Source organism: Podarcis erhardii (genome assembly GCF_964252035.2).
Source record: "Podarcis erhardii genome assembly, chromosome: 5".
Classification (NCBI taxonomy): Eukaryota; Metazoa; Chordata; class Lepidosauria; order Squamata; family Lacertidae; genus Podarcis; species Podarcis erhardii.
This window is the reverse complement of record NC_138509.1, coordinates 28,767,296-28,786,296: the sequence shown is the minus strand read 5'-3', so window position 1 is coordinate 28,786,296 and position 19,001 is coordinate 28,767,296. Positions and strand designations below refer to the sequence as shown.

The 19,001-nt window shown below is 40.0% G+C and overlaps 1 protein-coding gene across 11 annotated transcripts in view; it reads left to right on the top strand.

The window, feature by feature from the left end:
* Nucleotides 1-19,001, top strand: part of CTNNA3 (catenin alpha 3) — a 566,694-nt gene that overhangs the window by 375,428 nt on the left and 172,265 nt on the right. For 10 of the 11 annotated variants that reach the window (XR_014156848.1, XR_014156849.1, XM_081862982.1 and 7 more), the window contains one exon: nucleotides 15,224-15,380. The exons of the other annotated variant lie outside the window; for it this stretch is intronic. Coding sequence is in view for 8 of the 10 variants with exons in the window: in XM_081862982.1 (XP_081719108.1) it covers nucleotides 15,224-15,380 (157 nt within the window). In the remaining 2 variants the exon portion in view is untranslated. The remainder of the gene's footprint in view (nucleotides 1-15,223; nucleotides 15,381-19,001) is intronic. 11 annotated transcript variants of the gene reach the window in all.

The window sequence follows — 19,001 nt, the reverse complement described above, 5'->3', positions numbered from 1 at the left end:
GGTGGCCACGCTGCAAGTGGACATTCTGCACTTTCCAAACCAAGGCTTAGTCCCAGAACCATTTTTGTTTGTTGGTTTGTTTGAAATATTTTTCATTAAAGATTTTCTTGGCTTACTGGGGGGGGGGGGGAGGTATTCACTGACTTCTCCCCCAGCAGTTCTTCCTTGACTGAATTAAGACTAAATGACAGATGACATTTATCTTACAGTTTGCCCTTGAATGAAAGCTTTTTCTTTCATAATTGCTAGCACAGGAGAAAGAGGGAAAAAAAACTTGCAATCCAGAGTAAACTATGTAATAAAAGTCACATATAGTTTGGCCATTAGTTGCTCCCTTCTCCTCCTTTGATGTAAAAGAAAAAAAGGTTGGGAGATCTGATCATGTATCTCCCACCTTATAGCACTTTTGACCCTTGCCTGTTAATTTATGTGGTTTGGAATGGAGTGTCAAAAGCCATCATGTCTCTGCAAGACAAGATAGAATATTGCAGTGTATGCTAAAAGGAAGTGTAAAGGTAATTGCACTCAAAATTGCATTATTTCCTTCCCTCCCCCAGTTTATAAGGTCAAATTTCCTTTCTTGTTCATCAGAGACCATAGGAGATGAAGCCTTCTGTGGATTCATCTCATTATTTTTAAAGTTCATATATCTAGATCATAAAAAGTTCTAATAGTACTGATACCAAGCCCTTTTTCTAAAAATAAGAAAAGAATCATATTTGTTTATTAGGGAATATTTGTGTTCCATTTATTAGCAATCACAATCATATTAAAATTGGAAATCTCTTTATATTTGGTGGCATTTTGAGCTTAGATTCAATCATAGCAATAGGCTAATGCAAAGCTTGTTATTTTGCTCTTATTAACAAGCCTATTTTCAACATGTAATTTGAGTTTGGTGTAAGTGCATCCAGTAAATCTATATTTAATTAAAGCAAAATAATACTGACCAGATCCTTACTTTATTTGAGGAAAGTTCAAGAATAACTAAACTTGTTTCCGTAGAAATTAATAGGACCATAAATTCAGTCGTTCTCATTGTGTACTCCTTTTCCTCATTTACTCATGACTGTTTTCTTTCTATGTAGGCGGAACAAACATAAATGACTTGAGCTACATAATGTGGGTTTGCAGTCAGGATTCCTCTAGGCAGCATGATGAAAATATCAGATTGCAAAGTACCAAATTTCACAATTGGTTCAAGGTGTAGTTTAGTGTAAGAATGGAAAGGAATTGTGTCTTTTGTTTCCTGACAAGCCTGTTGATTAGTGGCAAAACTGTTCCTGGACAGTATGAATGATACCTGTTCACCACAGGATTGGACACCATTAGCAGAATGGATTCACCATCCCCTCTGTGTGTCCCCCAAATCTACTCCATAGGCTTGGGAGATCCTCCAGGGCCTATTTGCAGGCAGCACATGAGGTTTCTTGGGTAAGAGAGGAACAGGAAATCCTATCATGTGAGCAGAGATCTTCCTCTGGAGCTCTGTTGAATGTCTCTCTATGACATCCAAGGCAGAGTGTATGATTGAATGGTGCCCCATATCAGGGAGAGGTCTAAGCTAAAAACCTTATCTCTGACATCTAATTTTCTATGTGCAGGATATCCCCCCCCCCCAAGGTAGAAGCATCCAATTATACAATCTCTATCCTGATATCATCTAGGATAGAGCTGTATGCAAATGGCATCTCAAAATGTTGCACCCTATTTGTGGCAGTGGGAGGATAAATCCCACTCTCAGGAGTGGGGCTCACTATTAGCAGTGGTGGGAGCACAAATTCTTTTTCTCTTCAGGGTGTATGTGTGTGTGTGTTGGTGTGTTGGGAGGGGCGTGCCTGCCACAACATAAAACTGGAGAAAATTCTGATAAAATTCTGCAGAGCGGCCTTCTTTTCCCCAGAAGTAGGGTGAGAAAAAGACATTTTGGCTCAGCTGTACTCCAGGAACAGTTTTACCACCTCATCTAGGCCACCTCATTCTAGGTCAGTGCATGTATTCCATAAGCTCACATGTGGCTCTCTTATAGTAAAGGATTGTCTGTGGCCAACCTCAGTAATTCTTGCATAGCTGGTGGGATTTAAACAAGGGAACAGAGTTCCAAATGTATATGGAAGCCACAATTTGATTAAATCTGGCACAGGATTGTAAACTGTTTCCCCTTTAAGTCAAAGTTTGTACTGCTTGAGCAGGTGAGAGGCCCACAACTATAGCAAACTATAACAATAAAACAACACAAGGACAGGAGCACCGAGATGATAAATTGCTGTTGTGCTTGTGCTCTATGAATTTTTTTTTAACAGTACCATAATACATGAAAACAAATCAGCTGAGGCATTGGTAATGGTTAGCTTCTTCCCAACACCCATTAAGAGATTTCAGATGGGCAAATTTAGCATATAAATTAAAGCACAAGATGGGTTGGCATTGCCACATTTGAGCAAGAATGCTTATTACTCCTCCTTGGATTCTTACATTTGCCAAATGCTGATGAAGACAACAGATTTTGCAGTTGAAACACTGTGGGGAGGGGGAGGATTTGCTGTATCTGCATCTTGCACATTACTGCAGCAGAAGCGTTGATATGGACGGCTGTACCCTGTAAGTAATGGGAGTAGTGTATGCCAGGTAAGACAAATGGGAGCCTAGCATTGGCATAAAGCTACCAAAGCTGTCCAGCATCTGACTTGATTTAGTCTATTTTTGCATTTGTAGGCAGGATTCCATCCTTCTGCATTGACACCCATATGTTTCTGCTCCCTATCTCTTGCGCACATGCATTCTGTCCAACTCAGAAGTCTGAGCTGGAAAGTTTTGTTTCCAAATGTTACCTAGATATAAAGTGTTTTGCTGGCAGAAGCCTCATTCACGTCAGTGAGGCTTCAAACTTGAACATTCCTTGAAGGGATTCAGGCTCTTCCAGTAGAGCACTTGGAGTTTTGTTTTGCAGTCATTGTGAAATTATTATGAGTTGGATCACAGCATGTTCTTCACAGTTAGGCCCCATTGGAATCAATGGTGCTCAGGTTTGTTATTATTATTTCAATGGGGCCTAAGTGCAACCAACTTGTTCTGGATCCAGGCCAATGTAATAATGGGTTGTAAGCGCTGTGATGTCTGAGTGACAAAAGACAAGGGGAGGAATTCAACATTGCACTGTTATGATCCTTCCATCAGTGCAAACATTTCTCCCAGCTGGATGGAACAATCTCCTCTGTTCTTATGAGCTGTTCTGGGGGTTATTCCAACCCCTCAGAGCTGATGGGGGTAGGACACAAGTAGGGGAAGTGAGCATATCTGCTCTAGCACAACTTGTTAGGTAGTGCAACTATTTAGTTGAATTTAGCCTATGGAATATTCCAGAATCGATCTGTTTCTTGTATACATCCTCTCACAGCATCTCCATTAGATACAGTATTGATTTGACTAAGGCATTTTCTTAAACTGTTTTTATAAGCTAACTAAATGAGGTTGGGCACATGAGGCTTCAGAATTAGGGCTGTCCTGCTAATTTTGGGTGTCACTTAAGGGCCGTGAATTGTTCTTTATTTATCACTGTTATATTTTTACTTCCAAGAACGGGGAGAGATGCTTGTGGGATTTTCTGCCTTGAGTGTCAAAATAACTTTACTGGTGGGAGAGGGGCATTTTCTATTCCAGCTCAATTAGAAAAATGTTTTGGGTTGGTTGGATCAGAATGGGTTTCAAGCTTTTCTGCATATTACAGCACTTGACATATCAGTAGCAATAATACAGCAAAACAAAGAAAATTAGCAAATCCAGCCAAGAACATTTGTTATGCTAATCTTGACCAGTTGATAATCTTCAGCTGAAGGTATGAGTGCTTGTACTCACCTGGGATTATCACCAAACATGTCTTTGGGTACAGCTGTTGCAGTCCACTACCAACAATCAAAATAGAGGCAATATTCTCTGACCCTAACCACATGGTAGGATTGCCATGTTTTGAAGAGCAAAAAAGGACACATTTGCCAACTTCTACTTTTAACTATGGATCTCTTTGACGACTCTTATTTTACATACCCTTGAAAAAGGGTACATGTCCTGGAAAAAGAGGACATATGGCAATCCTACCTTATCTAGAAGCCCTGTGGCCATGTTGCATGAAGGAATGATGCAACCAGCACCATTTCTGACCAGCTTTGAACTCCCAGCCAAATTGAATGGTTGTTCTTAGGGGGAGGGATGCACATGTGATGGGACCATGAGCAATACTTAAACATGTAGCCTCAGGCACCCACTTCTGAAGCACCTGCTTTTAGAAGTGGGTCATACAAAGGTCACTAATCTGTGGAATCACTGGCATGGGATACAAGAGAAGACTGAGCTTGATTACATCTTAGAAATGAGGTCATGGGACATTCTATCTACCACTAACGGCACATTCGGGAGAGAGCCAATATGGAGTAGTGGACTATGTGTTAGACTGTTGGGCTATGACCTGGGAGACCAGGGCTCAACTCTATGCACAACCATGAAGTTCACTGGTGACTTTGGCTTAGTTACAGGCTCTCAGCAAATTTGCTGTGAGAGAAAAAGGAAGGGAGTGAGGACCATGAATTTTATTACTTCAGCTCCTTGGATGAAAGGTGGGATATAAATGGAATAATAAATACAAATTTAAACCTCTCTTGTTGAACCCTCTCAGACATTTTATTGCACACATGTATTACACCTCCCACTCTCTGCCTGTTTCATAAAACCCCTATAACCTTTTTCTATCTCTTCTATTTCCAGGCATATTTAAGTTGCTGTTAAATTTCATTACATCCTCTTCCTTGCTTCTTTTGATATCCAGATAAGGAGATCTTTTGCTTTGCTTTGCTTGCCAGCTGTGGGCAAAGAACCATTCTCTTCTTCCCTCCCCTCTCTCACTCAGGGAGGTGTTGGCATGGAGGCTTCTCCTCTGTCCCTCAGGCTAGATTAGCAGAGTGACTCCACTGCCGCTGTATCACTTGAGGAACATTTCTTCATCCTGGCTGCCAAAGCACTCCTCAGCAAACAGCTTGGCTGCAGGGCCTATGCTCTGGCAGCAGCGTCTAGAATTAATTTCCACATTGGAAGGAGTTCATCAATCTCATATCTTAAAAAAGAAATCCTAATGTGTTGAAGAATTGGCCGCAAACATCCTCCTGGTGATTTTTCTTATTTTATTCATTTTTTAAAAATCCAGTTTGCTGGATTCTCTGTTGCTTAGAGAAATTGATTTTGAGAATTACTTGATGGCGTCACTTGGTTATCTTCAATAAAGGTAACCTGATGAGATTTTTAAACGTGTTGTCTTTAAATATATTGTAGAGGTGTGCATTGGCTCTCTGTGGAGAGGCTGAATAATGAGGCAGATGAGGTGATTCAGGAATCTTCCCTCCCTCTCAAGTTTAAGCTCAATGTCATTAACCCTGCCTCCAGTTGGATTAGGGCCCCCATTGTTGCTGTTTTGCCTCTGAACATTTCGGTATCATACAGCTCCATCTTTTTTATACCTCTATATTTTTGTATATTTCTATGTTTCTCTAGGTTCATGGGCTTAGCAAGAAGAAAGGCTATCCAAAATCTTGCCTGTGGAACATTGAAGAAATCTGTTTTCTTTTCCTTGTTATTTTGTTAAAGTGCAACAACAGAGGGCTTAAAAAAGAAAAGTTAAAAGCCTTATTCAAGTTTTTTTTTTCTGAATCCTACTTTTCTGGCTTTAACCAAAAAACAAATAAACAGAGCCTTTCAGAACTCCACAGGCAGCAGTCTAGGCAGCCTCATGTTGTATGATATGTAAGGCCTATACTGGAGGATCACGTTGAAGGACACCAAAAAAATCAGAAAGCTTTTTAGAATAAGCAAGAATGCACAACACTTGGACATCTTTTAATTATTTCAAGATAAGAAAGAGCAGTAGTTAGTCCCCCAGCCCACCCACCCCCCAAATATGAAACTGATGTGGAAACTGGCCATTTAGTTGAACTAATAAAGGTATTGCCCTAATATGGATTATGAAGGAATCCCCTAGATCAGTCGTCCCCCCCACCCCTGCAATTTGGCTGGCTTAATCCACTTGGATGCTGGAAAATTTTATTCACTTTGGCTGTAAGGGGGAAATCCAATTTTTACATTCCGTGTTCTCAGTGGAGCAATTCTGGATAAAGATTTCTGATCCCTGGACTCCTCACATCAGTCAACAGAATCAAATGGTGGTGATAATGAACGATTCTTTTTCTGAAAGGAGCTTTAAAAAAATCTAGAGGTTAAAACACCTCATATTACAAGGGTGCATAAGTGTCATGAACCAGTCATTATTACAAATATTCACATATTGGTTAAAAAAAAGAAAGAAAAAATGATGGAAAGATGAGTCAGAGGCTGATCTCATTGTGAAGAATGTAGAGGAATATAGAAGAAAATGTGTAGTGTGGGAAGAGAATGTTAAAATAGGAAAATAACCACAGCTGGTCAAATCTAAAGTGAAGCTGCAGAAACTAAAAGTATCATCTCTGGCTGCTTTGTGGCCACAGTATCTTATCATTGCCTAGAACAGTTTTAAAACCATGTGCCTCTTGAATCACCACCCTTTGCTGTTTTTTCTCTTTAAAATACTAATGGTGTTACCCTCTGTGAAAGATTTATAAACACCCAAATTATGTAGTGTTTTAAAAGTTTATCCAATCTCAGAAGTTCAGAATAGGTGACAATCTTTTAAAAAAGAAAAACAATAATAATTAAATTCAAACTAAAACACATAACAAACATTGCATATTATGCTTTCAAAAAACTTCTGACTTTTTAAGGGAAATGTTGGGTGGTTTCTCAGAATTTCTATGCATATTTGTGGCCTGAATTTTGTGTGTGAGTGGCAAACTTTGAGAGCCTGTCCTCAGCCAATTTCATATATGTGTGTGAATGAACTCTCTTGTTGGAATCTAGGTAGGCTTGAGAAGTGACTCATTTTTTAAAAAGGGAGGGAGAAAAGGATTTGGTTAATTGACTGCTCAAATACTGTCAAATAATGGTCAAGTATCATTAAGTTTAATACTTATGGGAGTTACCAAAAAACACACACACCCTAATCAGCTGGTATTGTGAAACAAAGAGGTTCAACTTTAAATAAAATGTAAATATTTGGTAATTGGTTATGTTTTATATTGCCCTTGTTCAAAGGGGTTCATGGTGGTTAACATACCGTAGTTCCTTCTACCATATTGTTTTCACAATAATTATATAAGGTAGGTTAGGCTGAAAGACAAGCCTAGCATTCCCCATTGAGCCTCATGACTGAATGAGGATTCTCCCTGGTCCTAGTGCAACGCTCTAGCCAATAGGCAGTGTATTTCACCTCTAATTACTCCTTGTTTTGGACTATCCTGAAGTTATAGAAGGTAGCCAATGAGAATAGCTTTACTATGCTGGTTTTCCCTGGCTGCTGCAAGGATATAGACCAGCCAGATATTTGGTCACATAAAAGGCAGTCAATTAATCTGGGGCTTGGCATGATGGAAGCTGTCAGATTTGGAAGCAGTGACATTGTGGCACAACTGTGGGGGGACGAACCAGTGGATTATACAATCTTAGTTTAGTGATATTCTTCCTCTGCCCCAGATAAACTTGGATTGTTGGCTAGATCGAGCTCAATAGGTATCAAAACTGCATTAAAGGCATGGGCAACCATATTGGAATCAGGCACAGACCTCCTCAGAATACCTGGAGCTACATCACTGAATGATCTTGACCTAATATAATAGCACATGCATGCAGGCACCCTGGAAATTGTGTAGGATAGTAAAGCAGATCAGTGGGAGCTGGCACAGTGTCAGAAAGAAGATTCTAATTTGCCTAATTATTGCAAGAACAAGGCTGAATTCGAGGCAGGAGGTTGATGTGATTTAATCTGTATGGAACATATGGAATAATATTTGCAAAATCTGCCAAAACAGCCTAATTAGGCTCTAATGGGTTTTCTTTCCTTGGTCCTATACCAATCCTAACCCTATGGCCACATCACAAATGACAAATTTATTTCATCAATATTACTTCCATGCCAGATTGAGTCCTCAGGCTGCTGCTGATCTGCATTCTAAAGGTTCAGTTTGTGTTGTGTTGCTTTTATTTGAATGCCATAAAAAGTTGCAAAATGTTCATTTGAATACCTTGCACATACCTTTATCATTAAATACTGCACATACCTTTATCATTAAATACTCGATTTTCTTCTGCACAATATGAAGGGGCAACTGGGTAACATTGCAAAATCAAAACAGGAAAGAGATGTGCAGCCTCAATTGATATATGTTTACTCAGAAGTAAATTCCACTGAATTAAATGGGATTATAGGATTACAGTAAGGGGTTATAGGATTGTGGTATTAGGAAATGCATTTGAGGCATATCATTCCAGGAGACAATACTAGGATTGATAGTTAAAAGAGAGATGTCTATTGACTAAAAAGAAATAGGTTATTGGATTGTTTACAGAATATCAATACAAAGAAGGAGATGCACAAGGTGGTGTTCCAGGCAATAATAAGATCTGCATTATGAAGGCTTTAGTTCTGTGAACGCTAGGGAGCTAACCCCACTGAACACAATGATATGCATTTTTTTTAGTAAACGTGTGTAGGATTGCACAGTAACGCAGAAGTAGAAACAAAATGCAAGTTAATATGCCAAACGCCCATGGTGTATTTTAGGCTGAAACAGCCGATACAGGACTGAACCTGACTCCAGGGTCACAGCTGTGGAATTCCGGTTCCAAGAGCATCATAAGCAACTCCTGCAAACTCCTAGTCAGCCCCTGGGCTAACAGTTGTGCCTTTGTCTTCATTGCATATGTATCTCTCGAGTGGGATATTGAATGTGATGAACCAAGATTGCTCTAGGCAAATTATATAACATATACTAGCAAGCTACCGTAGCCTGTCCTTTCACTTTATGTGCAAGTAGGTTGCTAAATTGTTCACCAAGGAAATACCAAATGTTTTTTTAAATAAGGAGTTTTGTGTACAGGTTGGCTCAAGAGCCTCACAGTCCGTTATTTCAAAACCAGTTAAGTGGATCAAGAATGCAAGTGTTTTTGAAATCTCCTCCTGAAGCTACAGGGAAAATAGCATTTTTTGTTCCTCTGCCACTCCCTCCACCCACTCTCACTCTCTCTTTCTTTATTTGCAAACAAATTTCTAGATTTCTAGAATATGGATTCCAGCGTTTCCATGAAAAAGCCCAAGCTCTCTAAACCTCTTCCAAAAGCCACTCATCATTTCACAGCAACCTTGTTGTGTGCTGTTGCCCCTCACTCAAGAGTGTATGGATCAGTGTGGTCTCCTTAAAAGTATGGGTAACCCCCTGCTGCTCCATGATCTATCATTTGCAAGTCACTCTAGTGCAGAGATGGGGAACTTGTGGTCCTCCACTTGTTGCTAGACTACTCATCCATATGCTGTTCTGGCTGGGAGTTGGTGTTCAACAGCACTTGGAGGGGAAAACATTCCTCATCCCTGCTCTAGTGCAATGCTAAACACAGTTTACACCAATGGTTCTGTCCGGTTGTGACTTAAGTAGCTTTGTATCCTTGTAGCCCATCTAGCCCTAGCATCTTGCTCTCACAGTGGCCAGCCAGATACCTATGGGAAACCCATGCCTAGTAGCTGTTATTCAGAGGCATACTGCCTCCAACAGTGGAGGCAGCACAGCCATTATGGCCAGTAGCCAGTTTCTGGCAGATGCCTTCTGTTTGTGACGATTGCAGGACAGGCTGAAACAAATTTTATCCCACCGTGCAGATGCTCCAGTGGGGAAAGAAACTAGTGCTATACAACTGTTCAAGGCTTGGAAGCCTTACAGGAGTGAGGATGGGAGAGGCTAACAGTTCTAGTGACATGCCTTGATAGATGGGTGAAGCAATGCATGAAGGCATATAGCTCAGCTGGTTAAAGCATGGTACTGTTAATGTCAAGGTTGCAGGTGTGATCCCCGTATGGGACAACCGCATATTCTTGCATTGCAGGAGGTTGGACTGGATGATCCTCAGGGTCCCTTCCAACTCTACAGTTCTATTATCTTTGTAAGAACTGGTATCTGGTTGTTGCAGCTAGTGATTTTGCTAGTGAGGAAGAAGATGCCATTTGAATTTGACTTGGGTGGGGGGAAATAGGGAACAAAAATTTGCTTTTTAATTCTCTTACCAAAAGAAGCAGAAGAGAGCTCATGCTGTGATTATTTAAAGTAGGGATGGGGAACCTGTACTCCCCTAAATATTGTTGAACTCAATATCGTGTCAGCAACATGCAACATGGCCAATGGACAGGAGTGATGAGAGTTGAGGCCAAGTAACATCTAGAGGGCAACAGGGGACACACACACACACACAAAATTTACAACTTTATCAGTGAACAAGGATTTAAGCCTAAGTCTGCCTGGTCCAAATCTGATGCATCCTCCACATTTACCTAATGGAATGGAATGTCATGTTATGTTATTTGTTAAAAAATAGAACAGAAAACTGTGTCAGAAAAGGTATCTGGGCAGTATTGTTCCTAAAAGGACTACTCTGCTTTGCTACCTGGCGCAACCATAGTTGTAAGAAATAATTCAGCCATTTTGAGCAATAATAATAAGAATAATAAATTTTTATTTATACCCCACCCTTCCCGGTTTAAAAACCGGGCTCAGGGTGGCTAACAGCAAATATAAAACATTGATTAAAATGCGACTTAAAAACAGCATAAAATACAACATAAATGCAGTATCAATGTCAATAAAATTCAAAAATTCAAAAAAAAAATTGGGAGGTGGGGGGAACCCAGTCAGTAAACATCAAATGATCACCAGGGCTAACTGGCCAAGTTGGTCCTACTAGGGCCAGCAAGGAGACCAGGGAAGAGTTTAAATGTGGAGTCTCAGAAGGTTTTCTTCATAAAAAAGGAAAGGGGAAAGGGAATGGAGGATCAGGCTAACTCAAGCAGCATGTTTCTCTTCATATAAATTGTAACTGGAGGCAATTTCATATTATGTTGTTATAAATGCTGAGAAACTGAAACACACTTCAGATGTAATTTGACCCAAAGTGCACAAAGAAATAGAATAGCATCAGTTGCCTCTCTTGGCCAGAGTCCATTCCTACCTCCTCAAGTGTGAGCAGCAAGCATTTCCTTCCATGGAAACAAAGTGTTATGACAAGTTTCACCCCCAGCTTCATATCCTTATTTATTTATTTTGTTTAAAGGAGAACGAGAGTGATGTAATTGTTAAAGGGTAAGACATTGACCTGTGAGACCAGGATCCACATTCCCATTCAGCCGTGAAGCTCACTGGAGGATTGGGGGCCGGTCACCAGCTCCCAGAGTAACTTACCTCATAGGGTTGTTGTGAAGATAAATAAGGAAACAAGGAGTGCCATGTTCTCCACCTTGGGTTCCTCGGAGGAAACGTGGGATATGAATGTAATAAATAAGTAAGAGTGTTTCTGAACCACATTGGGTTGTATTCAATGTAGTGCTAAGGTGAATGCTTTGTCATTACAAGGTTTTCTCCTGGTGCAACAGAACGTTCTCCCCCTCTCCTCCCCACACTCCCCTAAATTGTTTCTGGGTTTTCCCCCAACCCTTTCGAGCAGATTTGGGGATGGTGCAGGGCACACATGGGGAGAGAAGAGAGGGGGAAATCCCCTTGCGCTGGGGCAGAAATTTAGTTGTCCTTAATATTAAAAAATTCCTAAGAGGTGTCCAAAAATACAACATGAAAACAATAACATATTTATCTAAAAACAAATGTGCAACATAAACCCGGTAAAAGAGCATTTTAATTAACATTATAATTATGCATTAAATTATTCTTTTTAAAAAACAACAACAACAATGTACTGCTGTATTCAGTGTCCTCCCAGGAGCAGGTTCTCATGCAGTGCAAGGCCCTGCACTAGCAAAGAGTGGCAGAAAAGTATTCTGCATCTCGCCCTTTGGATTTTAGCCCTCAGTTTGAGGGGTTTGCTTTGTTTTTTGTTTTTAATCTTCAGAGAAACCACTTTAATGAAAACTAAGAAAATGGATTGCATTAGGTTTGATAAAGAGACAGGTTGCCTGTACCTGTTTTAATTATGAAAAAGGTGTGTTGGCCCAGGGACATATTGAATTTGAAGGGGGAGATAGATGGTGGCTAAGGCTGGCATTAGCGTGCAGTGCTCTTCTGTACCTGCCATGCCTACTATGAAGCATTTTTCAAAGTGTGTGTTGAATGTCAAAGACAAATTTCTACCAGGTGGATAAGCTAAGTATGTGTCCCTGTAAGGATGCCCTCCTAATAATCTCTTAAATCTTCTGGTTTGATGTTTTGCTGCAAAGAACCATATTATATTGCTTTCAGCAGCACTGGTGCATTGTACTGTACTGGAAGTTTAAGTCACCTCTTCAGAGATATCACCCTAGTGTTTTGTTTAAGGGGCTTCAATGACAGTAGAAAGATTTCAAAGAGTGAAATGCTAAATTGGTAAAAACAAAGGATGCTTTTCTATTAGTTAATGCTTATATAACTTTGAATTATTTATACACTAAGATGAAAAAAAAAACATTTATTTACATGGTGCAGGATTGCAGTGTATGAGCACAATTTAGCCCTTAATTAGGAAGCTAAACAAAAATATCAGTTTTGTTTTCGTTATTGAATTGACTCTGTATAAAGAGGACACAAACCAAGTAGAGTTTGGATTTTACATTGGCCTCAAAACTGCCTGCCATGAGGCTGAGATGCAAAACTGTCTGGCAACGTAAGACAGAGGAAATGGGGAAAGCATGGCAATTCATATCCCTTTATGTCATGTGGTCAACTTATGCCTCTCTCTGTGCTGGGGCTGTATACCCCTGAATCCTGTTTGGGTCAGACACTGGAGGGGTCTTGCCTTTGTGTCTTAGGAACGTTCCAGGGGCACCTGGCCTGCCTGGAAAGAATATGCTGGGACAAACGTATGCATTGCAGCGGGTTGGACTAAATAATAATAATAATAATAATAATAATAATAATAATAATAATAATTATTTATTATTTGTACCCCCACTCTGGGCGGCTTCCATAAAAACCAGAAATACACTAAAATATCACAGATTAAAAACTTCCCTGAACTTCCCTTAGGATGTCTTCTGAATGTCAGGTAGTTATTTATCGCTTTGACATCTGCTGGAAGGGCGTTCCACAGGGTGGGTGCCACTACCGAGAAGGCCCTCTGCCTGGTTCCCTGTAGCTTTGCTTCTCGTAATGAGGGAACCGCCAGAAGGCCCTCGGCGTTGGACCTCAGCGTGACCCTTGGAGTCCCTTCCAACTCTGAAATTGTATGATTTTAGGATTCTAACTGGCATTGCAAACACATCAGGCAGCACTGTGACAGTGGGGCAACTTGTGCTGAAGCTGAAGGCCCATAATATCTGGGGCATCATGTTTTTCTGATCACCTGGAGCTTTCCAGGTTGTTTCACAAACTGTGCTCAGCGTTGGCAGACTGTGAAGGTTGGCATCCTATCATATCTGGGGTAGTACCAACATTCCTGTGTACAAACATTTAAACTGGTTGCTCTGATAGAAGAAATGGCCACCTATAGCAAGGTGGAATATAGAATTTGGGTGTGAGAGAATGATGTAGCAATATTGTTCTATTTAGCAGTTCCGTTTAATTGTACAATAAAATTTGAACTAAAATAATACATATATTCCACGTTACTAAGAAACATTTGAATAATGACTTACATTTTACTCAGGTGTTCTTTTTTCAAAAGAGAAAGGAAGAAAAAAAATTAAAACCAACTTGGTTTTTGACAAAAAGTATTTTAGCTGCCTTCAAATCTCAGGCTTTCCCAACACTTGGAGTACCTCCTTTTATATATTCAGGGCCATATGAGATTTCTTTTTGTGTTATATATTTGTTTAATAATGCAAATCATAAATGCCTGTGTAATGCAGAATATGGTTTAGTAGCTTTTAATTTTTGACCATTTTTCTTTATTATTTGTTCTGTTTGTCAAAGGCAGCTTTGGTATGAAAAAAAACCCTCTATTAGAAACGCAAGATTTACCTTCAAACCTAATAGCTTTTTGAAACTGATTTAGATTTCTGTGTTTTAATGAACCGTTAACTTGAAAAGTATCTGAATAATGGATATTCCCTAAAAGAAAATGTCTTTGTTTTGAGGACTGATGTCTTGGTATATTTTAAAGCTGGAAGCAATTTAATACAGTGAAAATTCAAGGAGCTTCCTTACTCAACAAGAAAACAATTCTATATAGAATTTCAAAAAATATATGCAAAGCTACATGTTTGATTTAGCTGTTGCATTTAACTTCCCATCCTTTGCTTAGGTCATGCCTCATGTTGGCCCGTAATGTGTCTATGTCATGTGATTTATGAACTGAAAATACAGTACCTAACCCAACCCAACCCCTTTAAAATTGGACTTATAAAGCAAGGATGGTTTCCAGTATGCTTCCAGTCTTTATTTATCACTTCTCTTAAAAGTATTAGGTATTAATTTATTTTTTAAGAGATAGCCATTACAGGTACCCTGACCTAATTAAAATTTTGTAAGTATTATTATCTGTGCCTGCTCTACAGGAAGTATCTGGTGCTCAGAGGCTCCGTTGACACCATACAGACTATTCATCTTCTTTAAATTATTTAAATAATTGACTCTTGCACATACAAATAAAAACCACAAGTGTTTTCTTGCAGTCAGTTTGAAGATTTGAAGGTGAGACAGAAAGCAGAAGGGCAAGTTAGCAGATGGGCAGCCTGAAAGCCTAATCTGTGCATGAACAACAGGTTTCTTAGGCTGAGCTGCTATCATAGGGGAAGGCAGAATGGTTTGGGCCGCTTTTGTCCCCTGACTGCTGCTGAGCTAGTAGCTGCAACACCCCTTTCTGGCCATGCATGATGGTGGCACTGCAGAAGATGAGCAAGTAAGCATCTCTGTCCTCTGACCATCTACCATGGTGATGAGTGCAAAGGATATGATGCTTGTGTCTATCTGCTAGTCTTCCATTTGAGACCCTCTGATGCTGTTTCCTGTCTCACTGTAACAGAATTTAAAATCATCATGAAGGTTAGCATATGCACAATATTTCTATGTGGTGTGAAAACTGAGACTTTTGTGTTGTAGAGCTTGGAAAACTGAAATGTAGTTAAATACTTTTCTGCCTGATTTTAGGGTATTTTACAAAGAAAAGTGTGCATTTTCTTTTCCTGTAGGTTATCAACGCTGCTTTAGCTCTTGCAGCCAAACCCAAAAGCCAGGTGGTGAGAAACAACATGGAAATGTATAAAAACACATGGGAGAACCACATACATGTGCTCACTGAAGCTGTGGATGACATTACAAGCATTGATGACTTTCTTGCTGTATCAGGTGTGCTGCTTTTGATTTCATCTTTTCCCGTTGAGATACCTTTCCCTCTCCCTCTTTTTTTTTTTTTTTAAATGATTATCTGAGAAACGACACAATCCCTTAGGAAGCTGCATTATATCATCCAGCCTCCAGTATCTAGCCAGGTGTGAAATTAGTGTGAGGGAAAGTGAATATGAAGACAGAGGAATGCAATTGCTGCCAGTCCCTGTAGGAGTTTGCAAAAGACAGCAGAGGCTCGTTGCTCCCTTCACCTCATCCTCGGCTACAGCAAAAACACTGTACAGCTTGAAGCATGCAACCCACCAGTGGGATAGCCTTCAATGAAAATTAGTAGCATTTCTAGGCAGGCTTTGAAAGGTTCACATTTTACTCCTACCAAGATAAAAAGCTAATTAGTGGACCCAACTCACACTTGGGTTTTCAGGGGAAAGTAATTATAATTGTATGTGATTGAAAAGATGTTCTGAAATGCTTACTTGGCCATAAGGCACATCTAGCAGCAAAGGGGTGTAGCATGTTTCACAAACGTCAGTAGAAACTGCTGAAATAATATCTAAGAACAGCAAGGTTGAGAAGAAACCATTAATATTCAGGACAAATTCAGGGAGTCAAGACACTCCAGCCAATTTGAGAATTAATGGCTGGGTTCACCCATGGCTTCCCATGTCAATTACACACTTCATGGTGCTCAGGAGACCAAACCCCTGGGTTTATGCGCTGTGAATCGAATCTTCAATGTGAACTTGGGCTTTGACACATAAATGCCCACATGAGATCCCATTTGTGGGATCTTTCACAGTCATAAAAAGAGGTTGAATAGTGTCATGTTTAAGGAGGGGTTGTGTGTCATGGTTGGGAAAGCAAACAGATACAAGCTGGTAGAAATATTTCAGTTCTCACTGTAGCCTTTTTAGAACCATTGTCATTTCTGACATCAGATTCAAAAATGGCTTTGAATTTTGGACCTCTTTTTTCCCTTGTGGATTCGTTGTTTGTCCTTCACACAGATTTGTCTTTGAAAAATGCTGTTTGTGAGCTGGCTTCTAATTATCAGGTGTGGTAGGCTTGTGTAGCTGTCAGATGTTGGTGTGTTTTTTGGCGGAAGCTCTGTGCATGAAGTCTGGTATATGCTCTGGAGAGGATTGCTATATTTGAACACCAGAAAGATTTTCCCTTATCCTACGTCAATGACTAGTAACCCCGGGAATGTCCCCCATTCCTCTGAAGTGTGTACCATGATTTGGCTCTTTAGCTATTTCTGTGCTTTTGACCATATTCCTTATCACTATTTTATTCTTTCTATCTATCTATCTATCTATCTATCTATCTATCTATCTATCTATCTATCTATATCTATCTCTATCATCTATCTAATGGGCTAATATGATTGTTTTGAGTATCTTGCTTACTCTGTCTAGCATCTTAAACTTTTATCAGAGCTTAACCTTTCTGATAAAGGGGTGGCATTCTGTTTTAACTGTGTTGACTTTGGGAAGCCAGTTTTTGAACAAGTCTTCCTTGTACCATTCATCATTAAACCCAATCAAATACTATGGGTTTTTTTTAACTCTTTCACTGCTTGAATACCCTTCACCATCCCCACCATCAGTCACAGACAGATTTGAAAGAGGTTGAAAATTTAAAAAGAAAAGAAATCTAAGACCAGTATGGTGCAGAGAGGCCTGCCATTTGTGCCATACTTTGCTGCAAAAAAAAGATACAGGGAACTGCTCTTGGGTTTGAAATCATTCTAGCGTAGCTGTCTAACACTCCTTTTCACACCAGCTTAGAGTATTCACCATTGTTTGTAATGTTATGAACCGTGAGGGGAGACGCTACTCCCTTCCAAACTCAATAAATGAATGAATGCTAGAATTTAGCTAATATCTGGGATAGGAAGTGGGGAAATAAAAGCTGCATGACTGTGCCAACAACAAATGCTTGGGTTAGCTTATGCAAATCAGCCTGGCTGTGGTAGCTAAGTGCAGAGACATTGAAGATAGAGGTAAAGGACCCCTGGACGATTAAGTCCAGTCAAAGGCGACTATGAGGTGCAGCGCTCATCTCGCTTCAGGTGAGGCAGCCAGTGTTTGTCCACAGGCAGCTTTCCAAGTCATGCGGCCAGCATGACGAAATCACTTCTGGTGCAGTGGAGACATTGAGTGACAATGGGGAACCATTAAGAGCCTTTGGCAGTGCAAAAGAACTGCCCACCCCCCTCACATTTTGGATTAGAGGTATAATGGTGTCAGAAGGGAAATAGACAGCTAAGTGATGGGCTGTAATGGAGTACAGATAATGGAGTACATGACTGACAACCATGAGAGAAACAGAAGGAGTTTTGTGGGATATAGTTCCTCAATTCCAGATCCTTCTGAAGAACTTGCTTATATATTTATACTGAGCACCCTTTTGCAGATGTGAAAGCTTTAAATACAAGCTAGGATGCTCTGGTTTCTGTAAAGGGTATTGGATTCTACACTCTGTATGCTGATGCTGTGTGCGTGGCATTTCGGATTGCTAGCATTTCTGCCGGTCATATGGGGCACCTGCAAGACTGGGGAAAAGAAGTAATTGCCACTTCATCCCCTTTAGTCTCTTCAGATACCTCTTGGGTCCCTATTAGTTTTCAAAGGCTATGCGCAACAGCACCTCTTGTATATTGAACTGGCATTAGATTTGTAGAGATAAATGGGTCATAAAGCCACCTTTCTGCCTCTATTCCTTGAATATTATTTACCAGCAGCCAAAAAAGAGGCCTTTATATGGAGTCTGGCTTTATGGTTTTATCTATAGCTATCTAGCATTCAGTTGCAACTGGTTGAACAATAAATAAATGTATAATTAAAAGTTTACCAGCAATAGTGTGTGTGTGTGTGTGTGTGTGTGTGTGTGTGTGTGTGTACAGCCTGCACACACACTTATGCTATGGTATATTTTGAAGTGCTTCCTAAATTGAACAAATATACTGTGCCAAATTCACATTTTTAAAGAGAGATATGCATATTAATCTTGGAAAATGTATTCTAAAATAGTGTTCACTAAAAATGTATTCAGTGTAAATTCACATTCAGTGGTGGTTTTCTGCAGTCTTTCTTCAGCAATTAAGGAGGGGATGCGAACTGGCTCTCTTATTCATCTTGTATTGAGTCTGATTCTGCTTTATCTTCACAAAGAATCGCTCAACCTTTTAATGGTATTTCTGCGGAAAGCCCTCTCATTTTAGTGAGCAGCTGCGATGTTTCGTTAACTCTTAGTTAATCACGTGTGTGCTCGCCCTGCTCTGAGCTAATTGTGATGAAATGCAACTACAAATTATCCAAATTGTCTTAAGGCACCCAGTAACTTGACTTGTGTGAAGCAACAAATGAGAAACAGCAACCATTCCGTTCCGGGTACCACAAATTTATGGGGCCTAGGAAGAGCACGAAGATATGATGGTTTGGCTAAAAATTCCACACCATTTGACACACCATGTGACTTGCTTCTTTCTGCTGGACAACAGGAGGGAGCTCCATTTTCAGTATACTCTAAGCAACCCTCTGCTAATAGTGAACTCAAGTGGCAGAGTCAAACTAGATCAACTGAGAAACAAGAGGGATGAACAGGAGAGATTTGCCC